We start from the raw sequence: 24,333 nt of genomic DNA, 5'->3' as shown, positions 1-24,333 counted from the left end.
AGGAGAGGAGAGGAGAGGAGAGGAGAGGAGGGGAGAGGAGAGGAGAGAAGAATGATAAAGAGACAATGAGACAAGAGAGAAAGAAGAGAGAGAAGCCAAGAACAGAGAGACAAAAGAGGGAGACAGAGAGGGAGACAAAAGAGGGAGACAGAGAGAGAGAGAGAGAGAGAGAGAGAGAGAGAGAGAGAGAGAGAGAGAGTTGTTTGCATATTTTCTCCCTCCACTAGACAGTGGATTTCTCCAGAATAAGCCTTTCCTCAGATCTTTCTTTTTATTAGTAGCACTTAGCCCAGGGCCTTGCTAAAGATAAGTATTTAGTGAAAGCTTGTTGACTTGACCAAATGGCTTCCATTAAACCCCACCTTCACTGTCTCTCCATGCCAAGATGGAAGTAGGACAAAACGATGACCCTTTGGTACTCCAAATGAGCATTCTCCATTCTAGCTAAACTAGCCTGCCTGGTGCTCCCCATACACAAATGTCTCCCCTCTTCCGTCCCTCTGCCACGTATGCCAGTCCTCCTCCTCTTCCACTTCTAGAAGCTCAGGGCATGTCCCTTTCTACAATAGGCCTTTCCTGGTCCTCCCGGTGTTAATGCCCCTAGTGAGGGAATTTGGGGTCTTTTTTTTTTTTTTAACTTTTATATGTACGTGCTGCTTGCCTTCAGTAGAATGCAGGCTCCTCGAGGTTAGGAGCTCTTTCTCACTTTTTTCTGCATCAGCAGGGCCACGTGAGATGACCCAGTGAGTTCCCAGGGTGATAGCAGTAGATCATGGGTCCTTTTAGAGCTGGAAGGGATCTCTCAGGCCATCTATTCTAACACCTTCATAGTGGACATGTGGACATTGAGTCCAAGCATGATTAAACGACGGGAACAAAATCTCCCAAGCAGTAAGCAAGAGTGCCAGAATTGGAATCCGGTGCCTCTGACTCTGTAGCCCGTGTTCTTTCCCTACTTCTTGATAAATGCTTGTTGAATGGACTCAAGGCCCCCCCGTCCGACCTTGAGTGACCCTCCCCTCTCCCAGCTGTGTCTTGAGCAGCACTTACTGGTTGGTGAGCTGCTCGGCACCCACAAACAGGTTGATCCTGGAGAGGCCGGTGCGGGTTCCGAGGAAGGCGACCTCTACGCCCTTGTCCGAGTTCCTGCAAACAAGCAGCGGGTCAGCCAGCAAGCGTTTGCAGACAATAAACAGATAATGGCTCTTTTATTAGGCCGGCCTAGTTTTCTGCACTAACATGTTGGAAGCAGGGCCTGGAAATGGAGTTCCGAGAGACACGTTCATTTTTCCTGGAGATAAACATGTAGCCAAGCCCGAAGAGGCCCCTCCAGAAGCGTTTCCAGGGCGATGGGCCGATAGGCATCACGGGGGAGCTCCGGGCTAATGAGAGTGGCATGTGAGCCCGTTCCCCCCAGTCAAGGCAGATGGAGACGAGGCTGCCTTCAAGCCAAAAGCTCTCACAATCGACTTGGGGGCTCTGGCCATGGAGGCGAAGCCTGCGTCTCCTCCAAGGAATGATGAATGCGTTCAGAGGAAGCAGGCGCGCTCCGAGCCAGCCCCTGAGCTCCCGCTGTCAGGGCTCGGAGGAGGTACACGACGCCTCCTCGGTGGGGGAGGCCGCTGGCGACACTGGGCAGAGGAGAAAAGTCTCATGTGGGGGGCTGCACGGGGGAGGGAGAAGGCAAGCCAAATCTGATGCCTGTGGTGAGTGGAAACCCCCTCCTGTGCCCAAAAGCAGAGCTCGCTCTTCGGGGATGCAGGGAAAAGGGCCCCCGCTGGCAGCTTCTCACTGACATCTCACCATTGTTCTCCTCCGCCTCTCTACACTGGAACAGTACAAGCCTCAGAGATTTCAAGCTGCAGAAGACGGCATTAGGTCGACGTCCATTCATTTTACAGATAAGAAAACTGAGGCCCGAAATAGGTCAAACAATTTCCTCCAGCTTGCCCAGCTAAGAAGTAATTGCGGCAGTACTGGAACTCTGGTCTTCCTAACTCCACATCCAGGAGTCTAGCTATTAGGCCAGCTAGGCCAGGTCCACTATGGCTCAAAATAAATCAGCAAAAGTGTCTCTGCAAAGTATACTCTTCCCTGACCTTGTCCTGCAACTCGTGTGCTATTGAGGAACACTCCGGTCATCCAGACAGACCCTTTGCTTTTGCCACAAAGATGCTCGGTTTGTTTAAGATGACAGGATCGCAGTAGAAAGCAGGGGTTCCCAAACTGTTTTGACCTACCGCCCCCTTTCCAGAAAAAATATTACTGTCACATACTATCACCACCCCCTTACAGTTATTCACCACCCCCAAATGCAGCTGTGGCCATCGCCGCTTCCCTGGATCACTGCAGCACCCACCAGGGGGCGGTGGCGCCCACTTTGGGAATCACTGGTAAAAAGGATGCCATCACTATGGAGGTCTTCTAGCCTATGCCCCAGCGGATGAGCAATCTCCTCTGATTCATATGGGTTTTTAGGTCCATAAAAGTACTGAAGAGATATCCAGATCTCAGGAAAAGGGGTACTTTATTCCAGGGGCTCTGCCTTCCCGAGAAGTGCCATCAGTAAACATTTCCTAACAACTCCAACTGTACAGGAGAAGAATGGGCTGCCTCCACAAGTAGTGTCTTATCCCACCTTGGAGACCTTTAGTGGCTGGATGGCCTTTTGTTGGAGTATGGAATGTTAGAATTAAGAGTCCTTCACAGGATGAGTTGGCCTGGAGAGCAGCTGAGATCTCTTCGAATAAGCCATGACATGATTCTGCACTGTTCAGTCTATGTTTATATACTATCCAGATGGATTCGGGGAAGATACCCAAAAAAAGTTCTCCTTCTAGCCTCATTATTCTTACATAATAGTTGAAATACTATCTTTCAGGAAAGAGAAACCAAATAAAAGCAAATAAAAGAGATACAACTATTTTAAAAGGAGGTTGAAAAGGAAAAGAGGCGAAGAAAGGAAGAAAAATAAAAGTAAAAAGGAAGAAACTAAGGAGAAAAGGAATAGAGTGAGGAAACTTGAGGAATTCCCCAACTTCATAAGCATAATGGCACACCATATTGAATTTTAAATTTCAAACAATATTTTGTCTGGTCTCAGACTCTTCCTAGCTGTGTGACCCTGGGCAAGTCATTTGACCCCCCTTGCCTACCCCCTACCAGTCTTCTGCCTTGGAACCAATACAGAGTATTGATTCCAAGATGAAAGGTAAGGATTTAAAACAAAAACAAAACAAAACAAAACAAACAAACAATCAAACAAAACCCAATAATATTTTGCACTGAACCTCTTCCTATTCAGTAAAATGCATAGTCCTACTTATTATAGGTCCCAAATTTTCTCCCTTCTCCCTGATGATTATGTAAGCAGACCCAAGAAAAGCCCTTCTTCCTTTCTGTTGGAACCATCCCAGTATCTCAGCATCCCAAACTTCATGGGATATCGATGTCCTTCCCTGTACCCTTGGGGCTGTCTGTACAACACAGCTATAGCCACTGTTAGGAGGAAAATTAAGAGTTTAGACATTTAGTGAAATTAGCACCCAGGCTGTCAGATAAGACCTAAAGGTTCCAATGACGGAATAGTGGCAAGGAAGGAAGTGATTCCTGAGAGACTCTGTTATGGCTGAGAGCAGTTGGATGCTGGTTAACTGTCACTAGTGGAGAGCCCAGGAGAGTGGATTTTCTCTATCAAAGAGTCATCTTTTCTACCAGGAAATGCAGGTGTGAGCATTGATCACAGCTCTGAAAGGTGGACTTCCAGACTGGATTAGCTCACTGCCTTCATTCTCCCTTTGGATTAATTTTGCTGAGGACCTGTGCTGGATCACCACTGGAACAGAAGTGAACTCAAGTTGTGAGACATCCATTCACCTTCCAGGCAGCCTGGGTTGCAATAGTGTAGATCAACGGTTCCCAAACTTTTTTGACCTACTGCCCCTTTCCAAAAAAAATACTACTTAGCACCCCTGTCACATACTATCACCACCATCCCTAGTTATTCACCATCCCCAAATGCACCTGTGGCCATCACTGCCCCCCTGGATCGCTGCAGCACCCACCAGGGGGCGGTGGCACCCACTTTGGGAATCACTGGTGTAGATCCTGACCCAGCTCCTGAGTTTTGTCCTTAGTTACCTAGGTTAGGGTGACCTACAGCTCTTACCCTTTAAATTCATTATTAAGTAGTGGTTTTTAACTTCCTCTTGTTTCTTTTCCATAACAAGTTCCTGGATGATGTAGTCTGAGAGTCAGTTGGATCCCAACTGCCACTCACTCAAACTGTCACAGCCCATTTGTATTTGTCTAAGGTAGTTATACTTCTTTACCCTTCATTCCTCCTTCATCCCCTTTCCCCTAGAAACGCTGTGTGTTTATTTACCCATAAAACCACTTAGGATTTGAAACCTGGAGCAAACTAGAGAAATGGAACATCAGCTCTTGAACCCAGCTAACTCTTGAGAATGCAATGCTATTTCCAACTCTTGTATGGGAATTTTGAAAAGAGCAGAAGATATGTGTGACTACTTACTCTGATTTGTTGAGTGCGAGGCTAGTCCAGTAAGCTTCGATGGGGGCACTAACTACAGCATCGAAAAGAACTTCCTGTATTAATTCTTTGTCACCTATTGGGATGTGAAACAAGGAACGAGTCTCAGAGAGATCCACCCAATGAGCCCAAAGGGCACAATGCAGCATCTCATCCAGGCACCACTTTTGGTGTTGTTAGAGGAGATGTTGGCCCATGCCCTCTCCTGGTTCAGGTACCAGTTTCACAAACTTCACTGGCAGGCAAATAAAAAGGAGACATAAAATGGATTTGAATCTGCTTTTCCCTTAGAGGCATTATTAACACAGGAAATGTTACTGTGATCATAAAGGAGCGATTCTAGCTGCTGCCAATAGCTTGAAAGAGAACATCAACCTCTCTCCCACTCCGGGGGAATCGGGATAAACAGCAAGCAGAATCAGAGAGAGCTGGGACCCCTTTATGTCTAGGTTGCTTAATTATATTTTATTTGTAGTGTGTCTGGGAAGAAGGAAAATAAGAAGGCAAGTGAGATTGTTTGTGGCTTCTAGACACTTGCGTGGGTTTCTCTGTGTCCATAAGCAAAGACCTGCACTGGGCTGCTCTGTGGAATACTTGAGGTCTTAGGCTCAGAGAACATGAAGGATTGAATATTTTACAAAATGAAGTTAGGGACTGGATTGTGTCTGAAAACAGTTCCTGAGGCCTCGCCTATTCTCTTGGATGTGACAGAAGAGAGGATCTAAGGCACTGAGGAAGACATGATGTACAAACCCAGATATAAGGCATGGAGTTCTGGGGTAAATGGCCACAGGAGCAGAAGAGTCAGAGAGTTGGGGGCAGTCCCAACGTAGAGTCTTTAGGAGGGGAAATCCTGGCCTACTGGGTCTTAAAGGGATCTCTTTTCAGCTTTAAATCTATTATTTAAAGGGAAGACAAGATAAGGCAAAAGGAAATGTTGGACAAGTAAAGATATTATGGTGAGTTAATTAGAAAGAAATGAAAGGGAAAAAGTTCTATGGGAGTTCCAAGGAGAGAGGGGTCCATTCAATTTTCTCTTATGGATCAAGTGGTTGTTTTACATTACACAAACATGTATGTGTATGCATGTTACATGCATGTATATCTAGGAAGATGTTTTTTTTTTAATTTTCCTCTAATGCATACTAGCTACTAAACTCAAAATAATTCTCAACCTCACTAACTCTCTAAAACAAGTTGCAAAGAAGGTAGAAGAGTTTCTGCATCTGGGAGTTCCCTATAGCAATGGGTCCCTTGTCTAAGCCCTATATATATAGACTCAGATATTATTAAGGAAAGGAATGGAGGGAAATGTAAAAGGAAGAAGTTAAATGTGTCGTTTTTCAGAGCTAGTGTGATGTGAAATGTCTTATGGGAAAGACTATCCAGTTAAGAAGCAGGCCATTTGGAGTTTAGTCCTGGTCCTGCCCCCAATGACCTCTGTGGCCTTGATAAGGCATCCCACTCTGGGTCTCAGGCTCTTCATATGTCAAGGGAAATAATAGATTAGATTCTCTGAGGATCTCTGATTCCTACCACCATTCTACGCAGAAGGGTTAGAGTGATGACATCCCAAATATGTTGGGTTTTGGAGATGAGTTCACTCTACTAAGCCTTTTCCTGGAGCTGCTCAGGAAGGAGAGCATCAGATGGTAACCCTTCCCTCCTTGGAGCTTTCATATAACTTTGTCCTCTTCGTTTCTTTCTAATTCACTCACCATAACATCTTTACTGGTCCAACAAATTTTTTGCCCTGTCTCGTCATTCCTACTCCATTGTAAGCCTCTTGAATGACTTGAGGATCACAGAATAATAGATTTAAAGCAGGAAAGAGATTCCATTCAATCCCACTATTTTATGGATGAGGAAACTGAGGCCAAGAGAGAGAACACAATGCCCAGGAAGACTCAGATGGTAAAAAGCAAAACTGGAATTTAAAATTCAATCCCCCAACGCTAAACTCAGTGCTGTGTTTCTCTCTCCTTTGTTCTTTGCTAAAGGTTGGGACTAGGTCTCATGTTTGTCATGAAAGACTACTTAAAGAATCTTTGATTTTGTCATCACAAGAAATGCTAAACTTAGCCAGGCTGGTTCTCATTTGTTATTCACATGATCCAGCGCTGGACAAGTCCTCAAAGATTTTCCAGAATAGTAAGACCTGCTTAAACTGCTCTTCTATTGGCTGAGCCTTTGAGATCCCAGAGTGCCCATCATTCCAAGGAGTCTTCAGATAAATGGAATGTCTCTCAGTTATCAACCAATGTCTGTGAAATGGAGTTGGGGAAATACGATGGAACCAAATGGTGAAGTGAAAATGTTTAATTCTCTGTGGATTTCAAAGATCTACACCGTCTCTTCCTCCATTCCCATTCCTGGAAAAAAGATTGAGTTTGCCTGTAGCTGACACGACTGCCTATTTCTGCTAGTACAAAACTGGCCTGGACATGATGAATTTGAATTGTGGACTTCAGTGCATTCAAATTCATTGAACCTTCAACGCCATTCCTCTTCCCCACTGGAAAGGCGAGGGAGTCCTCCCTTCTCCCCCCCACCATGCACACACCAAATAAGCTTGAAAACAGACTCACACTGAAGAAGTGGCTCTTTTCCTTTGAGGTAGAGCTTAATAGCATCCAATTGGGACAGCTGTCGGTGTTCAGGCTGTAAGTCTGTGTTGCAATAAGACCTAAGGACACGACATGGCCAAAAACATGAGCATGTAAATATTTACCAGCATCCTCTCTCTGTAACTTTGAACTTGGAGAACTGGGCACAGGGAGCACAAACAGCCTGAAACCAAAGCAGGGGAACAAATCCCGAATTGACGCATTGTTTAAATCTTACCATTCATCTGCCAAGGACACGTCAGGATGTTCTAAGTCGTGCAGGCCTGGAAAGGGAGGAGAATGGGTTAATTAGTGCTAAATGATGGTCAGAGGAGGGATAATTAGGATTATTGGAAGGATGATTTAGGTCCTCTTTTCAAGCTATTCTTTGTTGTTGGGAGAGGGATAGGCAGGCTCCCTGGGATAGCATATGAAAGGCAGACATCTCTTTGGCCCCTGCCAATCAGTCAACACACATATATTAAGCACAGCTATGTGCCAGACATTGTGCTAAATACCACACTTCTGTTACATGAAAGAATTCTCCTCCCCATTGTTATTTCCCCCTTCTAGCCTCCTTGAACTTTACTACCACTAATCAAAGGCTTAATTAACGTGGAACAAATGGGAGTTGGCCCCCAGGCACAAATTGGGGAGGAGATCCACCCCTCCAACGCAGGGCAAGCATCCTTTCTCCCCAGGAGGAGAGGAGTACCCCACTCTCCCTTGCAGCCATGATTGCCTTGCGTCCTGATTTTCAGAAGGCATGGCATGGATTGCCCAAGGATGCTTTCTTCTCTTCCTCTTTTGTTCTGATCTAAGGCCTCATTCACCTCAACCATCATTGCTTCAGTTCCAGGTACAACCAAAGAGCCTGAGCTCAGAGATAAGGGGGCTGAGGAAAGGCCTGACACTAGAAATTGAATAGAGGTAATATGGCATAGGATATGGCAGGACTTGGGTTCAAATCCTGGAGATGAACTTATACTGGAATCATGAAAATGAGTGAGTCATTTAATTTGTTAATGCCTTGAGAAACGAAGAACAAATTGACTGAGGAGATGCTTGCCGACACCAGTGGAGGCAGCATCCACACCAGGAGGATATTCCACTGCTCAATTCATGGGTCTAGATTCCCACCCTCCTCTCCATCCTACCCTGATCTCCTCATAGGAAGGGTTGGGCATGTGCTGTCTCTGCTGCAAAGGGTATTGATAGCTGGTTTAAGGAATGTTTTTAAGATTTGAGAATGTTGGCAGGGGCTGAGAGAGCCTCACAGATAATTGGGATTGTTCTTACTCATGAATAATAATGGTCAAATTTTATGAAGCACTTTCAGATTTAAATCTGAATTATTATTCATATATATAATATATACAATATATAATTAAAATCAGAATAAAGTTGATTAGAGATCAGAACAGACTAGACCAGCCTTACAACAGCTAGGTGAGGTAGGCACTATTTCAGTCCTGATTTTACTACTAAATAGCTGGAGGCAGGAATATGTTAGATAACCGACTTGCCCCAGGTCATAAAACTAGTAAGTGTTGGAGCCTGGATTACAATGAAGGAATAATTTAGAATAACTCTAGCATCCTTCCAGGCTTCCCTAGACTTCAGGGTGTTTAGACACTGGAGATGATGATGTAATTAGATCAGGTGACTCTTGGTCAAGGTTGTGACTGATGAGTATCACTAGGGAAAGGCTACACTTTTACTGACAAAGAAGCAACTAACTAGCGACCCATCTTAGGTGTGCTTGTGTTTCCTTGCTTTTACCTTGCTGTATTGATTGTCTACTATCTTTGCTTAGAAATGTGCTTTTTATTTATTTTTAGGGCAAGATCGCTCGTTAATGGGCTAGCAGAGATAAAAGAGACCTTAGGGACCAGCCAATCCAACTTGTATCTGAGAAAATAACATCCACCACAACAATTCCAAAAAGTCATAATCCTGACATGGTTTGAAGATTTCCACGGAGAGGTAAGCTACTAGCTCTTGAGGTAGCCCATTCCCTTTTGGGGTATTCTCAATTATTAGGAAAGTGTTTCCCTTGGCATCTATTCTAATATGGGCTTCTTTGGCAAGTCTGTTCTTGCTACTAGTTTCGTTCACTGGGACCAAAGAAAACAGTCTTTCCAATACTTAAAGCTAAGTCATCTCCTCCACCTGTGTCTTTCTCCCAGAATTCCATATGTAAGGCACACCCACATTCTTAGAAGGGCCTGAAGGGACCCTCTAGTCCAGTCCTATTTCTTTAGGTAGCTGAATGTCTAGCCAGATGATGGAGTTAAAGGGAATGGAACATTGCCATCTTGAGTAACCAAGTAACCTGGCCTCTATCAACTGCCTTGATGGAACATTCGAGTATCTCGATTTTGTCCTCTGAACTGATAAAGTCATCCATCATTTCCCCCTGTAATTACTTAACCCCAGCCCTTCCCACTAATATCTCTAGTTTGAGAAAAACCCTCAATATCTTCTTTAAGCCCTTCATGTAAGAGGTTAAGATCATAACCCAAGGCCACCAACGAGTCAGCTCTAAACAGTCCCCTACCTAAACCTTGCCCTGAGGAACTTCTTTTTCAGCTGTTTAATCACCTCTTCTTTAGATTCACTCCAGTTTTCCATTACAACTCTTTGGACATGTGCAGACCAGAAGTGGACAGAGTGCTCTAGGGTGATTTCCTAAGGCGGAGGACAGGAGGATGAATACTTTCTTGGCTCTTACAAGTCCTCTGCCTTTTAATACACTCTGGCTGTCACAACAGGGCTTTGATGTGGCTCTCCATTAGAACTTCCAGCTTACATACCTTGCCTTGCGTGTCTTGTATTGCTCCTCGACTAAAGTCAACATTTTCCCTTCTTGGAATGATAGCACGAGAACTCATTTTCCCTGCATGCATGTACCAATTTGGATTCATCAAAAGGAAGCTCTTGGAATTCGTGAATTGAGGTGTTTCCTTGGTCTTTATGTTTTTCTTTCTGCTGCTTGATTTTCTTTCAGTCACCAGCTGTTTGTCTCTATCCTGAAGAGCGCTCTAAGTATTTCCTCCTTCCCCAGAGGCTGGCCATAATCTGGAAACTCCTTATTGGTGATCTGTCTTGGGATCCTGGTGCTTTGCACAATGCCTGCCACATAACTCAGATATTTAAGTGGATTTGTGATCTTAATGATTTCGTTTCCCTCCGGTGGTTCAGACTTTAGCCCAAATTTGTTCAACCTGTATGATTAACTTCTGTGTCCTATCATAAGATCTTCCTCATTTTCTCCTGCTTTTGTGAAGATACCAGAGAGCATTATGGCCATTTACCTCCCATCTCAAACTCTTGTCACATAATCTGTCTATCTTCCCTTCATGGCACATGTCTCTTGAAAATGTCTCTTACTCCTTTTCTTATTTGTAATTCTTCAATGGTTTAAATGAATAAATAAGCAAAAAGTATATATGCACATATATAGATAATATGTTTTATTGACATCTTATTTTTACATTATAAATATGTCCTGATTATTCCTACCTCTATGAGAGTCAAACATTAAGCAAAGTTAATGATAAAATGGTAGCACATGAAAGTATACATACTTCACACCCATAATCCCCTAACTTCCCTATTTAAAAAAAATCTTTATCTTCTGTCTTAGAATCAATACTACATATTTATTCCAAGGCTGAATAGTGGTAAGGACTAGGCAAGAGGACTTAAGTGACTTGTCGAGGGTCAAACAACTAGTAAATATCTGAGACTCCCTGTTTAAACATTTCTATTTAACATCTCTATTTTTTTTAAAAAAAATTGTCTTTAAATAAGAGATATCTATTTTCTCTGCACCTCATCTCCTTCTTACCTGGAGAGAGACAGAAAGACAGAGACAGAGAGACACAGAGAGACAAATTTTTTGTAACAAATATGCATTGTTAGGCAAAACATATTCCCTCATTGGCCATATTCAAAATACATGTCTCTTTCTAAGACCTAAATCCATCACCTCTCTGTAAGGAAGTATAGAGTTTATTTCATCCTTGGACCTCTTCAATCATGGAGAGTTGTTGCGTTGATCAAAGTTCTTATAGATTTCACAGATTTTAGTGTTTGTGATGTTCTTTTTATTGTATAAATTCTCCTGGTTTAGCTCATTTCCTTCTTCAACTATTAATAAAAGTCTGACATGTTCCTTTTGTTTAATAACATTGAAGTTGTATTATAAATTGTTCTTCTTGTTCTGCTTTCTTCCCTCAGGATCAGTTCATAGAAGTCTTCCTAAGTCTTTTCGATGTACCTATTACTTCTCATAGCATGATAGTATTCTATCACCTTCATAGACCATTATTTTTTTCATCCATTCTTCCATTGATGGATATAGTTGGCAGATTTTTGTTTGCTTTTCCAGTACAAGTAAATCTGTATCATGTATATGTATACACACACATATTTTTACTTATAGAACCTTTTCCTATTTCTTTGATCTCCTTAGGGTATAAGCCTATAATGCATGTAGCTGTGGTCAAAGGACTTACACTATTTAGTAACTTTTTGCATAAAGTTCCAAATTGCTTTCCAGAATGGTGGAAACTTTCCACTCTTCCTCCAACAGTATACTGATTGCCTGTTTCCCTATCCCTCTCCATAATTTATCTTTTTTTTGTCATCTTTGCCATGGTAATATGGTACAGCCTGATCATACCCATATATACCTTTCCACTGTCTATTGGGTGATATTAATTCTTAATTCTTCTGAGACTGTTCTATTCTACTGTCACTGCCATACTGTAAGATCTGGATAAAGATGATATTTAGAAAATGGGCCTTTGCTTTCACTGCAAGCATGGGAGTTGGCAAAAGACTTTGTCAGGTTCATCAGAGCGACATCTTCCTATCTCCTCTGCTTCAGCTCTGGGCCCATTCCATTCATGGTCCATCAGGCCTGTCGGATTTGGAGGAATTTACTGCTTGATAGCATATGCCTTGTATGTATAGCAGGACAGGCTTGTATTTTGAAGTCTTCTTTTTTTAATGAACTGAATATTGTTTTGTTTTTTATTGAATAGGGCTTGGGGTAGCACACAGAAATCCAGATGAGACATCTGGCCAGAAGAAAACATCATCCCAAGACCAGAAGAAGGCATTTAATCCAGTTGATGTCAATGTGACCTGGTGATGTCAGTCAATGCCTCCTAAAGACACTTGATTTCTTAATGGGTATTTGGCTTGTTATAGTTTGAAGGTCTCTCTGAAGCTTTGGGCAATAGTGTTCAAGAAACTTGAGTTTGTTGATAGGATCCAGTGGCTGCGTATGAGATCACCAAGTTCATGTTAAAGCTTTAGAATCAGAGTCAGAAAGACTTGTGCTGAGTAACCCTGGATAAGTCACTTACTCGTTTGTGCCTGGAGCAACTCCCTAGTATTTTCCTACCATATCATAGACAGTGTATGCTTGATAATGGTTCTCACATCTGTTTTCCTAGCCTTAAGCTCTCAGCTCACATCTAGTCTCACATCTCTATCTGCCTTTCAGATATCTTGAGCTGGGAGTCCTATAGAACAGTAAACTTAACATGTCCAAAACTGAACTCCGTATCTTTCCCCGAAATGCTCTCCCATTCCCATTTCTCTTGAGAGCATCACCGTTCTCTCAGTTCTCCAGGCTCACAACCTAGATGCCATCCTCTACTCTTCCTGTCTCTCATCACCATACTAATAATGGGCCAAAGTTTGACAATTTAACCTTTGCAATATCTCTTAAACATGTCGCCTTCTCTCCTCTGGCAAATGCTTGACCCTGATACATGCCTTCATCACCTCATATCTGGATTATTGCAATAGCCCTCTTAGTGAGTCTGTCTGCTTCAATTCTCTCCACTCCAATCTATCTTCAATTCAGCTGCCAAAGTAGTTTTCATAAAGACTAAGTCCAACCACTTCATCCATCTACTCAATAAAACTCAAGGATCAAATATAAAATTCTGACATTGGCTTTTTTAGCTATTCCTTAAACAAGATGAATAAGATATTCCATCTCTCAGCTCTGTGCATTTTCTTTTCTTTAATTCCTAGTCTTTCTGATTCCTTTAAAATTCCAGCAAAAGTAAGGAATGATGATCTGGAGGATTTCTATATCAACTGGAAGAACCTCAGTGAACTGATGCATAGTGAAATGAGCAGAACCAGGAGAACATTGTACACAGAAAGTGAAACACTATGGAACTATTCAATGTAATGGACTTTACAACTAGCAGCAATGCAGTAATCCAGGACATTCCTGAAGGACTTATGAGAAAAAATGCAATCCACATGGAGAGAAAATCTATGGGAGTAGAAACACAAAAGAAAAAACATATGACTTATCACTTGTATATATGGGTATATGATTTTAGGTTTTGGCTTTAAAAGATTGCTTTATAGCAAAAATGAATAATATGGAAATAGTTATCAAGTGGTGACATTTGTATAATCCAGTGGAATTGCTTGTCAGCTCTGCGAGGGGGGATGGGGAGAGGAGGGAGAGAAAATGAATCATGGAAACATGGAAAAATATTTTTAAATAAATTTAAACAATTTTTAAAAAGAAAGAAAATGAATAAATAAAATCTTAGCAAAACCCCACCAATATCTTAATTCCATAGTCTTCCCCCTCTTAATTATTTCCTGTTGATCCTGTTTATAGCTTGCTTGCACATATTCATTTGCCTTTGCTCACTAAATTGTGAGTTCCTTGAGGGTAGGGTATATCTTCTTCTTCCCTTTGTATCTCTAGCATTAGCACAGTGCCTGGTATCTCGAAGGTACTTAATAAATACTTATTGATCTTCTGACTAGGATTTTCTTTCTCATTCCTCATTGGAACACTTCTTCCCCAAGCAAATGACTTCTGGGATGGAGAGAGGGTAACTCTTTAGTGTGCTTTCAGTTGAACCCCATCTATTTCCATCTGTATCGGCAGGTATTCCAGAGTCCTGGGCTCCCATATCACCAGGAAATCGTTGCCTAATGGCAGGCTATAATTCCACAGTCAAGGCCATTAACTACCCTCTTGATGCTCCCTCTGAAGGCTTTGGGATATGCACACGGCATGAATGAGTTCCTGTCACCAGTGAGCAAGAGTCAATAACTTGGTTGCCTACTCAGACACCTTTTGTATGGTATCTCTTTAGCCACAAAGAAGATGAAGCAGTGTTTCCACCTGAGTTCTCATCTTCTCATGAAGAGAAGCATAGATCCATAGAATGTCAGAATTGGAAAGAGGCCTCAGAGTTCCCAGCTCTGGCCTGAGCATGAATTCATGTGACATCCCCAGCCAGTGGCCTTCAAGCCTAATCCTAAATATATTCAAAAATGGGGAATTGATTTGACAACATGCAGCCCATTGGACTTCTCGGCCAGTTCTACATTTCAGGATGTATTTCCTAATCTCAAGCCCCAATCTACATCCTTGTGATTCTCTCCATTGCTCTTAATTTTGCTTTCTGGGGTCAAGAGAAAACAAGTTTGCAGTGTCTTCCACATGACAGCCCTTCAAAAACATGAAGACTATTATCAAATATTAATAGCACTTGCTGTAGGGAGAGGCTCTCATTTCACATTGAAGCTCTTCTGTTAACCTTAGTTAACCTAATTTAGCCAAGCCAAGTGACCTTAGATTGTCATTTAACATCCCTGGGAGTCAGGGACTAGATAACCTCTGAACTCCCTTTCAGAACTAAATACATGATCCTCCCATCCTCCCAGAATCTTCGCTCTCCAGAGTAAATGTCCTATTTTTTTAACCCTTACCTTCTGTTTTAGAATTAATACTTGTTTCCAAGGCAGAAGAGCAGTAAGGTCTAGGCAATGGGAATTAAGTGACTAGCCCAAGGTCACACAACTAAGAAGTGTCCAAAGACAGATTTGAACCCAGGATCTTCCATCTCTAAGTCTGGCTCTCAATGCACTGAGCTACCTAGATGCCCCTCCCTCCCCAACTTTTTAATTAATATTTATTTAAATTAATACATGTGTTCATATCCCTGTGTCATCCCTGGTAATAGAAGCAAAGACAAATAGAATCAGAGTTGGGAAGAATATCAGACTTCATCTAGACCTACCACCGTACTGATAACTCCACAGGCTTCTGCACTCCAGTATTTTTGATAAGTGGTCATCCATCCCTTGTCTGAATACTGATAAAGATTAGGGATACACTACTTCTCAAGGCCATCCACTGCATATCTGGCCAGCTCTTAATGTCAGAGAGTTCTTCTTTATAACAAACTGAAACATATGCTCTGTAACTTCTATCCATTATTTATTATTCCACCTTGTGAGTCTAAGCAAGGCAGTTCTAATCCATCTTGCACATGACAGCCCTCTAAATACTTGAAAACAACTATTACCAATTCCCAACTCCACCTCCCACTCAGACTTTTATTCTCCTGTTTAAGCATCCCCAGATCCTTCCACTGATCCTTTTATGACGTCACCACTAATCCACTCCCTATCCTCATTGTCCTTCTCTGGATATGCTCCAGTTTGACAGTGGCCTTCTTCAAATGTGGTTGCTAGAACAGAATATTCCACCAGGCAGGAAACAGAGGGTGTATCATTGTAGTCACAAGACTTATTTATGTAGCCTGAGATCACACTACAATTTGGCATTAACATATGAAGCTTTTGGCTCACATGGAAGTTGGATTACGCCAAAACTCCCATATTGTTTTCCATAAGAGTTGTTGTCTAGCGAGTCTTCTCCATTCCCATTTATTGATTTTTTGAACCCCTGTAGAACTTTGCATTGACATTTATTAAATGTTATATTATTAGTTTTGGCTCAATGTTGGAGTCTTGCCAAGAAAAAAAATATTGTATTCCATTTCCATTATCTGCTTCTGTGATTGTTCCCTGTTTTATGTCATCTGTCAGACTAAAAACAAAAATAACAAGAAAAAAACATATGCTTCAGCTTGTCAACATCTTTCCTAAAATGTGGTTGCCAGAATTGAACTTGGGGTACCAGATGTGGTCTAACCCGAGTAGACTAGAACAGAACTACTACCTCCCTTTTTGGAACATTGTATACTATTACAACAATCTATGATGGGCATTAGCTCTTTTGTATGCCATGTTAATGAAAATGAATCCCAGTACAGAAACATAAGCTGGTACTGAAATAGATACATATTCTAGCAATTACTGGAAAACATTGAAACTGGTCTGGTATGATTTGTTCATGGCAAAGTAGCACTTTTTCCTTGGATATCATATTTCTGTGAAGATTTTTAAAAACCTTAAAGTGCTTCAAAATGGGAACTACTAATGTCCCTATCATTATTATCTCTTCGTGGTCAAACATCCATTGATGGCTTTTCTTGGTATGTAGTGGATAGAATTTTGGACTCACACTCAGGAAAACCTGTATTCAAATACTGCCTGAAACACTAGTTGTATCATCATAAGAAAGTAATTTAACATCGCTTGACCTCATTTTCCCTATAAAAGAAGAATGGTGAGTATCTCTACCTGACAGAACTTTTGTAATGTTCAAATGAGATAATACATGTAAAATGTTTCACAAATTTTAAAGCATGATGTAATTTTAGGAGATGAAGATCAGAACTGTCTTCATTATTTTGTGAATATACCTTAACCAGCTAGTGATTTTATGTGAATTACTTTATGTGAATTTTATGTGAATATACCTTATGTGAATTTATGTTAATTTTATGTGAATATACCTTAACTAACTAATGATTTTATGAATAAATGGAACTCTCAAGTGAAGAAACTCCTTCTCCCAAAGTAGAGTGGCACTTTCCTCTGCAATTTATTGCTTGAAAGAGTTGCCTAGGACACTGAGAGGATAACTGACTTGGAAAGGATATGAATCAGGACGCTAATCCAGGTCGACCTGACTGATTCTATTGTCAGTGGTATGTCTCTTATTTTTCCTCTCCTTATTCTCATAAGTCCATTGAACTAAACCAGTTAGCAAGGAGTGCTGGACCTATAGTCAGGAGGACATGAGTTCAAATCCTGCCTCAGAAACTGTGTTATGTTGGCCAAGCAAGTTTGCTCTTATCTCAATTTCTTTATCTATAAATATGAAAAATAATAGTTAACCAAGATTAATGTAAAGATAAAAAGAATATTGTAAAGTGCTTTGTAAATCCTAAAAAAATACAAATGCTATTATTATTATTATTATTACTATTATTATTTTATATCCGTAACAAAGGTGTAAATTTTTCTCCTTTCTCTCTGCACAGTTTCTGGAAAGTCACAACACTTGACCTAGGTAAAGGACTTATCCACTTCTCTTCCAGGAGTTCCTAGCCATCAAACTAACTGGATATTTTAGTGATATCTGAAAGCACCCTACTTCCAGAACAGGATGGGGCCTTGGGAATCATCAAAGTTAATCTCTACTATACCTCACTTCGATTTTACCAATGAGGAACCTTTAGAGAGGTGACACAGTTTATCAAAGGTCATGAAGCTAGCTCATGGTAGAGCTATTAGAATTCATTGACTCTTTGTAGGGTACATCAAGAGAGTTCCAATACTGAAATTTTCATCTCTAGTTCAAGTAAGAAACAAAAAGTACAGTGATTTGAGCCAGTCATGGAGGGCACAATGGAAAGTGCCCTTTGTCTTAGAATCAGAGAATCTAGCTTCAAGTCCCTCCACTTATATTTGCCACTCTGCTGCTGTAGGCAAGTTATTTGACTTTTCTGAACTTCCTTTGTAAAACAAGGGAGTTGAAATTCTTGTTTTCTAAATGTTTGATGAAGTCATTAGCCCAACCCTGAATATCAGTGATGAAGAGGGAAAAGGAACAAGATCTAGCTATCCTTCTTGGGACCCACATAATACCAAAGAACTAGAAAGGGAAAGAGAGAAAGGATTTTACCTTCTTCTATGGTTACGTTCCCTCTGAAGAAATATTTCCCGTGTCCTCTAGAGAGAGCCACACCTAAACTGTGCAGAAAAATAGAGCAGACCTTGACATCTCACCCTGGCAGGAAGGCTTGAATGCTAGCATTTTTCTTTTCCATTTTCACACTCTCATTTCATGTACTCTAAACAATTTACAGAAAAGTTTATTCAAAAAAAGAAAAAAAAACTTTCTTGATTAGGGTTTGTGTTGGGATTCTTAGGTTTAATCACTGTTTCTTGAAAGCTGATTCTAAGGGGATGTGCCAGCAACAATTGGCTATTTTTTGTGTTTCTGAGAGGTGTGGCCAACAGCTCAAATTTCCATAAAAGGAAAAAACATTTACACCCTCTAATGGTCGCCAATCCTAAACACCAAATGAAGGTGTTTCTGATCTTTGCTTCAATCTCACACACTCAGTGTTTCCAGTAAACAACAAGTCCTTGTTGGGTTGGCGGTGAGGGATGCCTTCTGAATGGCAAAAGCCCAAACTTCCAGCATCATTTGGAAGTGGTCAAGAACAATGTCAACCTTATCATTCCTTTGCATCTTAATATTTTCTATCATTCTCCTATTCTCGATTAATTTAATGTTTTTTCTCTTTTTGGATTATCCAAATTAAGATTATTTTCCGTAGGTTCCTTACTTGGAGAATTTCTTTATTAATTCATGAGGCCCCAATGAAAGAGAGTATTTAGGATCTTTTTGAGTTCCAAATATAATAAACTCAGAGTATCCCTCAGAATATATACAAAATATCCTTCAAGGTAAAAAGAATGAGTTGTATTTCTTAAAGAAGACTACCATTAATCAGTATTTTCTATCATTTACCCACCAATATACTAAGAATTAGAATCATGAAATTGTTTAAGGGGTCACATTTTAAGAAAAGGATATAGATCATTGGTTTGTCAGAAGATGGAAGTATGGGGAAAAGAGGATTTCAATTGCCAATAAACTGTTAGAAGCATGACACTGTGCAATAAGACTGTCATTTTTCACTATTATTGCTAATGGAAACATCATGATTTTGAGTTAGTGGAAGAAAGAAAAGACAGTTCAGAACGTGAAAACAAAAGAATCATAAAGGACTCGGGATCTTATGGCCAAAGCCACTGTGCTTAGATTAAGGAGATAAAAAGGACAAAAGGTGACTTATTAGGCATGTAGAAGTTAAAGGGTGAAGCCCCCCGGGGACCCTTTGGACACTTACAATGCCTCTCCTCCCTTGTGTCCCCAGCCCCGGGATTCAACGGAAATCACCAAAACTATGTGCTCAGGAATGGGATGGAAAGCCATGGACAAAAGAGTCAGTTGCCCTGGGATTTTGCAGGCCATCTTCCCAATTCTGGAAAAACCCAGGAGCATCATGGGAAGCCCCCTCCTTGGCTCTGTTCAGCCTTTTGACGGGCTACTTTATCATCTCTGGGTGATGAATTCGGTGGATGTCAGCAGCTTTTGTACAAATACAAGTGATGGGGCTGATGAAATGGCCAGGTATCATGGTAGGCTCTACCTGAAAGGCGTGCCCTTGATGTCAGTGTAATAGTAGTCATTTGTCATCACCAAAACCCGTTTCTAGATTGAAGGAGAAAAAAAAAAGTCATAGAGAAAAGGAAGTGGGGTTAGTCTGCCAAGTACGTTTCCCAGAAAATGAAAATAAAAAGAAATGGACGCGATAGGTGTACGGTTAATGGTGCTCTACGAAACTCGTTGGAGACAGATACAGCCAAGAGAAAAATGACCCCAACGAGAGATACTTATTCCAGATTTCCACTTCAAAGTTAATTTTGCCCAGTGGTTGGCTCTAAATGAAGCTGGAAGAAGTTTTAGAAAGTGTACCCCTTTGTCCACTGTCTTCTTCACCTCCATGGAAAACTTCCCCGTCTTCCGATTCACCATGGCATTTCTGAGCTAAAAGAAGGGAATATAGTGGCGTTATTTCTTCCCTCAGTCGTCACACAATCTCACCCCCTCGTTCTCTGCCCCATGTCTGAGGCAGGGGACGTATTAGCCCAATATGTAGAAAAGTAAAAGACCTGCAAAGCACCCTCAGGAATTCTGGGGCCCCGAGGCTCGGAGGCTCACTACAATCATGCCCCGGTCGTCCTCCCAACAGAGGAAGGTTGACAATGAATCAAGAACTTCAGATACACCGAGAGGCCCTGGCCATGGGGATGAGTTCCTGATGGGCCCATCCTAAGTAAAACTGAAGTTTGAAAACAAAGTTCATAAAACAGAAGTTCTTAGGAAAAACCACAGTCACCAGCTAATATCACTAATAGAGGAGGGGCATCTCCGGAGTCCCCCCAGGAATCCGTGTCGGTTCCCCTAAGCCTATGGCCCCGATTCCACCATATTGCCTTGGAGTTTTTTATCTTTGTCCTCTGCCCTCCCCACCATCCAGGTAGAATGTTAGTATTTTGATAGCCAAATACTTCTGCATCAGAGGCAAGAAGATCAGTTTAAATCCTATCTCAGGCCCAACAGCATTATGACCTTGGGCAAGTCCCCTCACTAACAGTCTTAGCCTGTTCCCTTTATCCATCAAATGAATTTAATAACAGCACCTACCTCAAAGGGTTTCTCTGTGGATGGAACCAGATTATGTATGAAAGCACTTTAAAGGTCTTAAAGCACTCTATACATGCCAGCCTTTACTATTTATCAAAGTGGAACACGAGTTAAATACTGTAAATACTTTTTCTAGAGTGATAAAAACCCAGGAGCCTTACACAGGGGCTGAAGAAAAGACGGAAAAGGCAGGAAATGAGGATGCTTTCTTTGCTAAAGCTGGAGGGCCAGCTTGCTAGCCCTTCAGAGTTCTCTTGTGCACATACGGGAGCTGCCCACCCACCTCTCCTGGAGGGCCCCTCAATGGATGACTCTCACGAACAACATGTGACCTTTCCAAGAATTCCAAGGAGGACTACAGACAGGATGAAGGATGTGCAAGTGGAGGCCCCAGCGGAAAACTCCTCTGCAGCACACAGCAGTCAGGAGAAGCAAGCAGGGCATTGTGGGACCAGCCAGGAGTCCCTCGGCTGACTTTTCTTTTCTTTTCTTTCCTTCCCCCTTTTGGAGGGTCTCAGGTTCCCTCTGGCCTATTGAACTGGCTCCCTAAAGTCAATTCATCAAGCCTTGAGTTAACATTCTCATGTCTCTGTGAGGGGAAGCCAAAGAAGACCCCCCTCCCCACTGGAGGAGGAGGCGTGGATAAAATAAAATATGCATCCCTCTCTCTATACATATACAGACACACACACTCACATACACTAACATATATATGTACACACACACATATATATTTAACAACACATAAGAGGCAATTCTGAAAATATTTTCTCATTTTAACTTTTGTGGTTTGGAGCACAGAGAGCTGGTCCTAATTAACAGCCTACTTTCTAACTCTTGAGAACGGCTCCATTTATCTTGAACATATTTTTCATTTCTCCTTCCTGCCCCCCTCCTTTACTCAGGGCTTTCCCCTCCCACAGCCCCCAGGCAAAGCGGAGAATCCCCAAGGGGTCCTCCCAGCTTGCAGTAGCTCCAAGCTCAAGTCAGGAGGGGGGCCTTGAGGAAATGATTCCCAGCTCACATAGGGCTCTTGGATTCAACTGATCTTCTCTCTAAGTCCGTCTATCCCAAAGTGGAGCAGTCCTAGGGGAAGGCACCCCGGGGGCTCTCGGTTAGAACATTTGGAGAGGGCTTCCTGATCTCCTCTAGGATCATTAAGGGAAGCCAGAGAGGCTGAGGTAGAGGACCTGATCATTATCAGAAAGAATTTCTCTACCAGTTACTTGGGGAGATGGAGGGAAATGAATGGTCAAGAGAAATGAACTCTTTTATACGGTATGGAACTCTCTTCAAGGCAGGAGATGGAGGGGAAACCCAATCTGGATAAGATTCTGGGAATTGTAGGTCAGGATTTAGGCTGCCCGTTGGAAATGCCAACACTTATCCCAGGGATAAAAAGTATGTGTGTGCGGCTGAGAGATATTGGTGGGCATCGAGAAATCCATTGACGAGCTTTTATTAAGTAACTACTGTGTGGAAGGATCTGTGCTGAAAGGGCAAAAGAAAGATCACGCCTACCTTCAATCATCTTCTAGTCTATGGAAGGAAATACCTGGACATGTTGCGTATGTGCAAAATACAAGCAGATGAAATTAAAATTGATTTTCATGTTGAGGAGAGAGCCTAAGAGGAAGGAGTAATAGCTGGGGTGATGAGGAGCAGTCTCTTCTGGGAGCTCACATTCCAGTTGAACCTTGAAGGAAGTTAGGGATTCCTAGAAACGTAGATGAGGAAGGAGTATATTCCAGCATCAGGTACAACTTGTACAAAGTCGTGGAGATCAGAAGTTCCATATGGATGGACCACGAAATCCATAGAGGGGACTTGGGAGCAAGAAGCCTTGAAAAGGTAATGGAGAGGCAGCTTGGGAGAGATTTGACATGCCAAACAATTCAGGGTTCCTGTTAAGCTTCATTTTTTTTTGCATGGCAATAGGAAACTGGAGTTTCTTGAGCCAGGGAGTTTCAGTGTTAAAGGAATGAGAAAACCTGGTCTTCACCTGACCACTCCAACAGGGCTGTTTCTATGGAAGTCATCGAAGTCAGCTCCTCTCTGCAGCACTTCTGGGGGGTTGGGGAGGGGGACCTTAGTTTTTGTTCCCTCTTCATAGTAAAAGTAACTCACATTTTTTTATAGCAGCATGTGATATTTATCACATGCTTCCCTCACCACAACTTTGAGGAAAGAGATGATGCAAACTAGTTCATCCCCATTTTGTGGATGAAAAAACTGAGTTTCGCCAAGGTTTAAATATCAAACCCATAGTTACAATTGGTAAGAGTGAGAGCTTAGCCTTGAACCCAGAACCTCTGACTAAGAATCTAGCATCCTTTCTTCTATAAAGAACTGTGTCAAGGGTCAGAAGAAACTTAGCTTGGGCAATTATTGTTTATAAGACATGGGGGAAGTCATTCAACCCCTTTGAGACCCAGTTTCCCCCTCTATGAAACAGGGAGATCAGACTGGAAGGCATTTTCTATCTTGTCCAATTCTAAGTCTTCTATCCTGTGGTTTCACTCCTTGGGCTTTACAAGTGTCAGTGTTAGTGGTGCCATGTAAGATGGACTGGAGGAAGAATGAGACTAATGGAGAGGCTCAGAGATTGGAGGAAAGGACCATCCATCCCTAAAGCAAGAAGGGAGAAGAGAGAGGCTGGGCAGTGATCACTTGAAGGTTCCTATTCAATGTACAGAGTGTGGCGAATGGAGTTAGGGGGGAAATGATCAAGACAAATGTGTCCAATCCCAATAAACATTTATGAGTTCTGTGATGCAAGGCACAGCCCTAAACCTCTCTTGTTCTGAAACCCACAAAATAAGGAGTCTGGAATACATGGCATCTAAATTCTCACCCTTGACTAAATTGATGATTCTACAGATGCTGAGAAATGTCAAGGGCTTTCTCTTTTTCTTAACATTAAGGCCAGTTTGAGATGCATCTATTTCTCAACCATTTTGACCAGATGGTATGCTATGTGGAAAGCAAACTCTAACCAATAAGCCAATAGCCAATCATTAGGAAGTGTCTCCATACCAGGAACTTGGCTAAGGGCTGGAAATGCAAAGACTAAAGTGAGAGAGACCCTGCCATCAGAGAGTTTACTGTCAATGGAAGAAGAAATAGCACAGATTATACACAATAAGTACAGACAAAATTAGGCAATTATTTCAGAGGAAAGCAGCATTAGCTGATGGAATCAGGAAAAGCTTCCTAGAGCATATAACACCAAAGCTATGAACTGAAGGAAAGTGAGGCTTCTAGAGCATAGAGACGAGGAAGAAGAGCATTCCTGGACTGGGAGATAGACAGACAGTCTATACAAAGGTCCAGAAGCAAGGGATCCTGGATCCTAAGAATAGGAAATAATCTAATTTGAATAGAACATCCAGAGTACTGGGAAGGGTTAATATATGGACACCGAAAAACAAAAAAAAACATAGCATTTATATAGGTGAAGAAGGAGGAAGGGGAGGAAGAGAAGGAGAAGGAAGAAGAAGGAGAAGGAGAAGGAGAAGGAGAAGGAGAAGGAGGAGGAGAAGGAGGAGGAGGAGGAGAAGGAGAAGGAGGAGGAGGAGAAGAAGGAGGAGGAAGAGGAGAAGGAGAAGGAGAAGGAGAAGGAGAAGGAGAAGGAGAAGGAGAAGGAGAAGGAGAAGAAGGAGAAGGAGAAGGAGGAGAAGGAGGAGAAG

At 42.0% G+C, this 24,333-nt stretch overlaps 1 protein-coding gene across 1 annotated transcript in view; it reads right to left on the bottom strand.

Annotated features, from left to right (window-relative positions):
- Positions 1 to 24,333, bottom strand: part of CACNA2D3 (calcium voltage-gated channel auxiliary subunit alpha2delta 3) — an 858,102-nt gene that overhangs the window by 197,327 nt on the left and 636,442 nt on the right. The window contains exons 21-27 of the mRNA XM_044675448.1: positions 19,913 to 19,984; positions 19,587 to 19,648; positions 18,047 to 18,114; positions 7,397 to 7,442; positions 7,141 to 7,238; positions 4,535 to 4,628; positions 1,051 to 1,146 (exon numbers count right to left, since the gene is read on the bottom strand). Of these exons, the coding sequence (XP_044531383.1) occupies positions 1,051 to 1,146; positions 4,535 to 4,628; positions 7,141 to 7,238; positions 7,397 to 7,442; positions 18,047 to 18,114; positions 19,587 to 19,648; positions 19,913 to 19,984 (536 nt within the window). The remainder of the gene's footprint in view (positions 1 to 1,050; positions 1,147 to 4,534; positions 4,629 to 7,140; positions 7,239 to 7,396; positions 7,443 to 18,046; positions 18,115 to 19,586; positions 19,649 to 19,912; positions 19,985 to 24,333) is intronic.

This window comes from Gracilinanus agilis, chromosome 1, assembly GCF_016433145.1.
Source record: "Gracilinanus agilis isolate LMUSP501 chromosome 1, AgileGrace, whole genome shotgun sequence".
Taxonomy (NCBI): domain Eukaryota; kingdom Metazoa; phylum Chordata; class Mammalia; order Didelphimorphia; family Didelphidae; genus Gracilinanus; species Gracilinanus agilis.
Note: the sequence above shows the minus strand (reverse complement) of the source record. Positions and strands in the feature narration are given on the sequence as shown.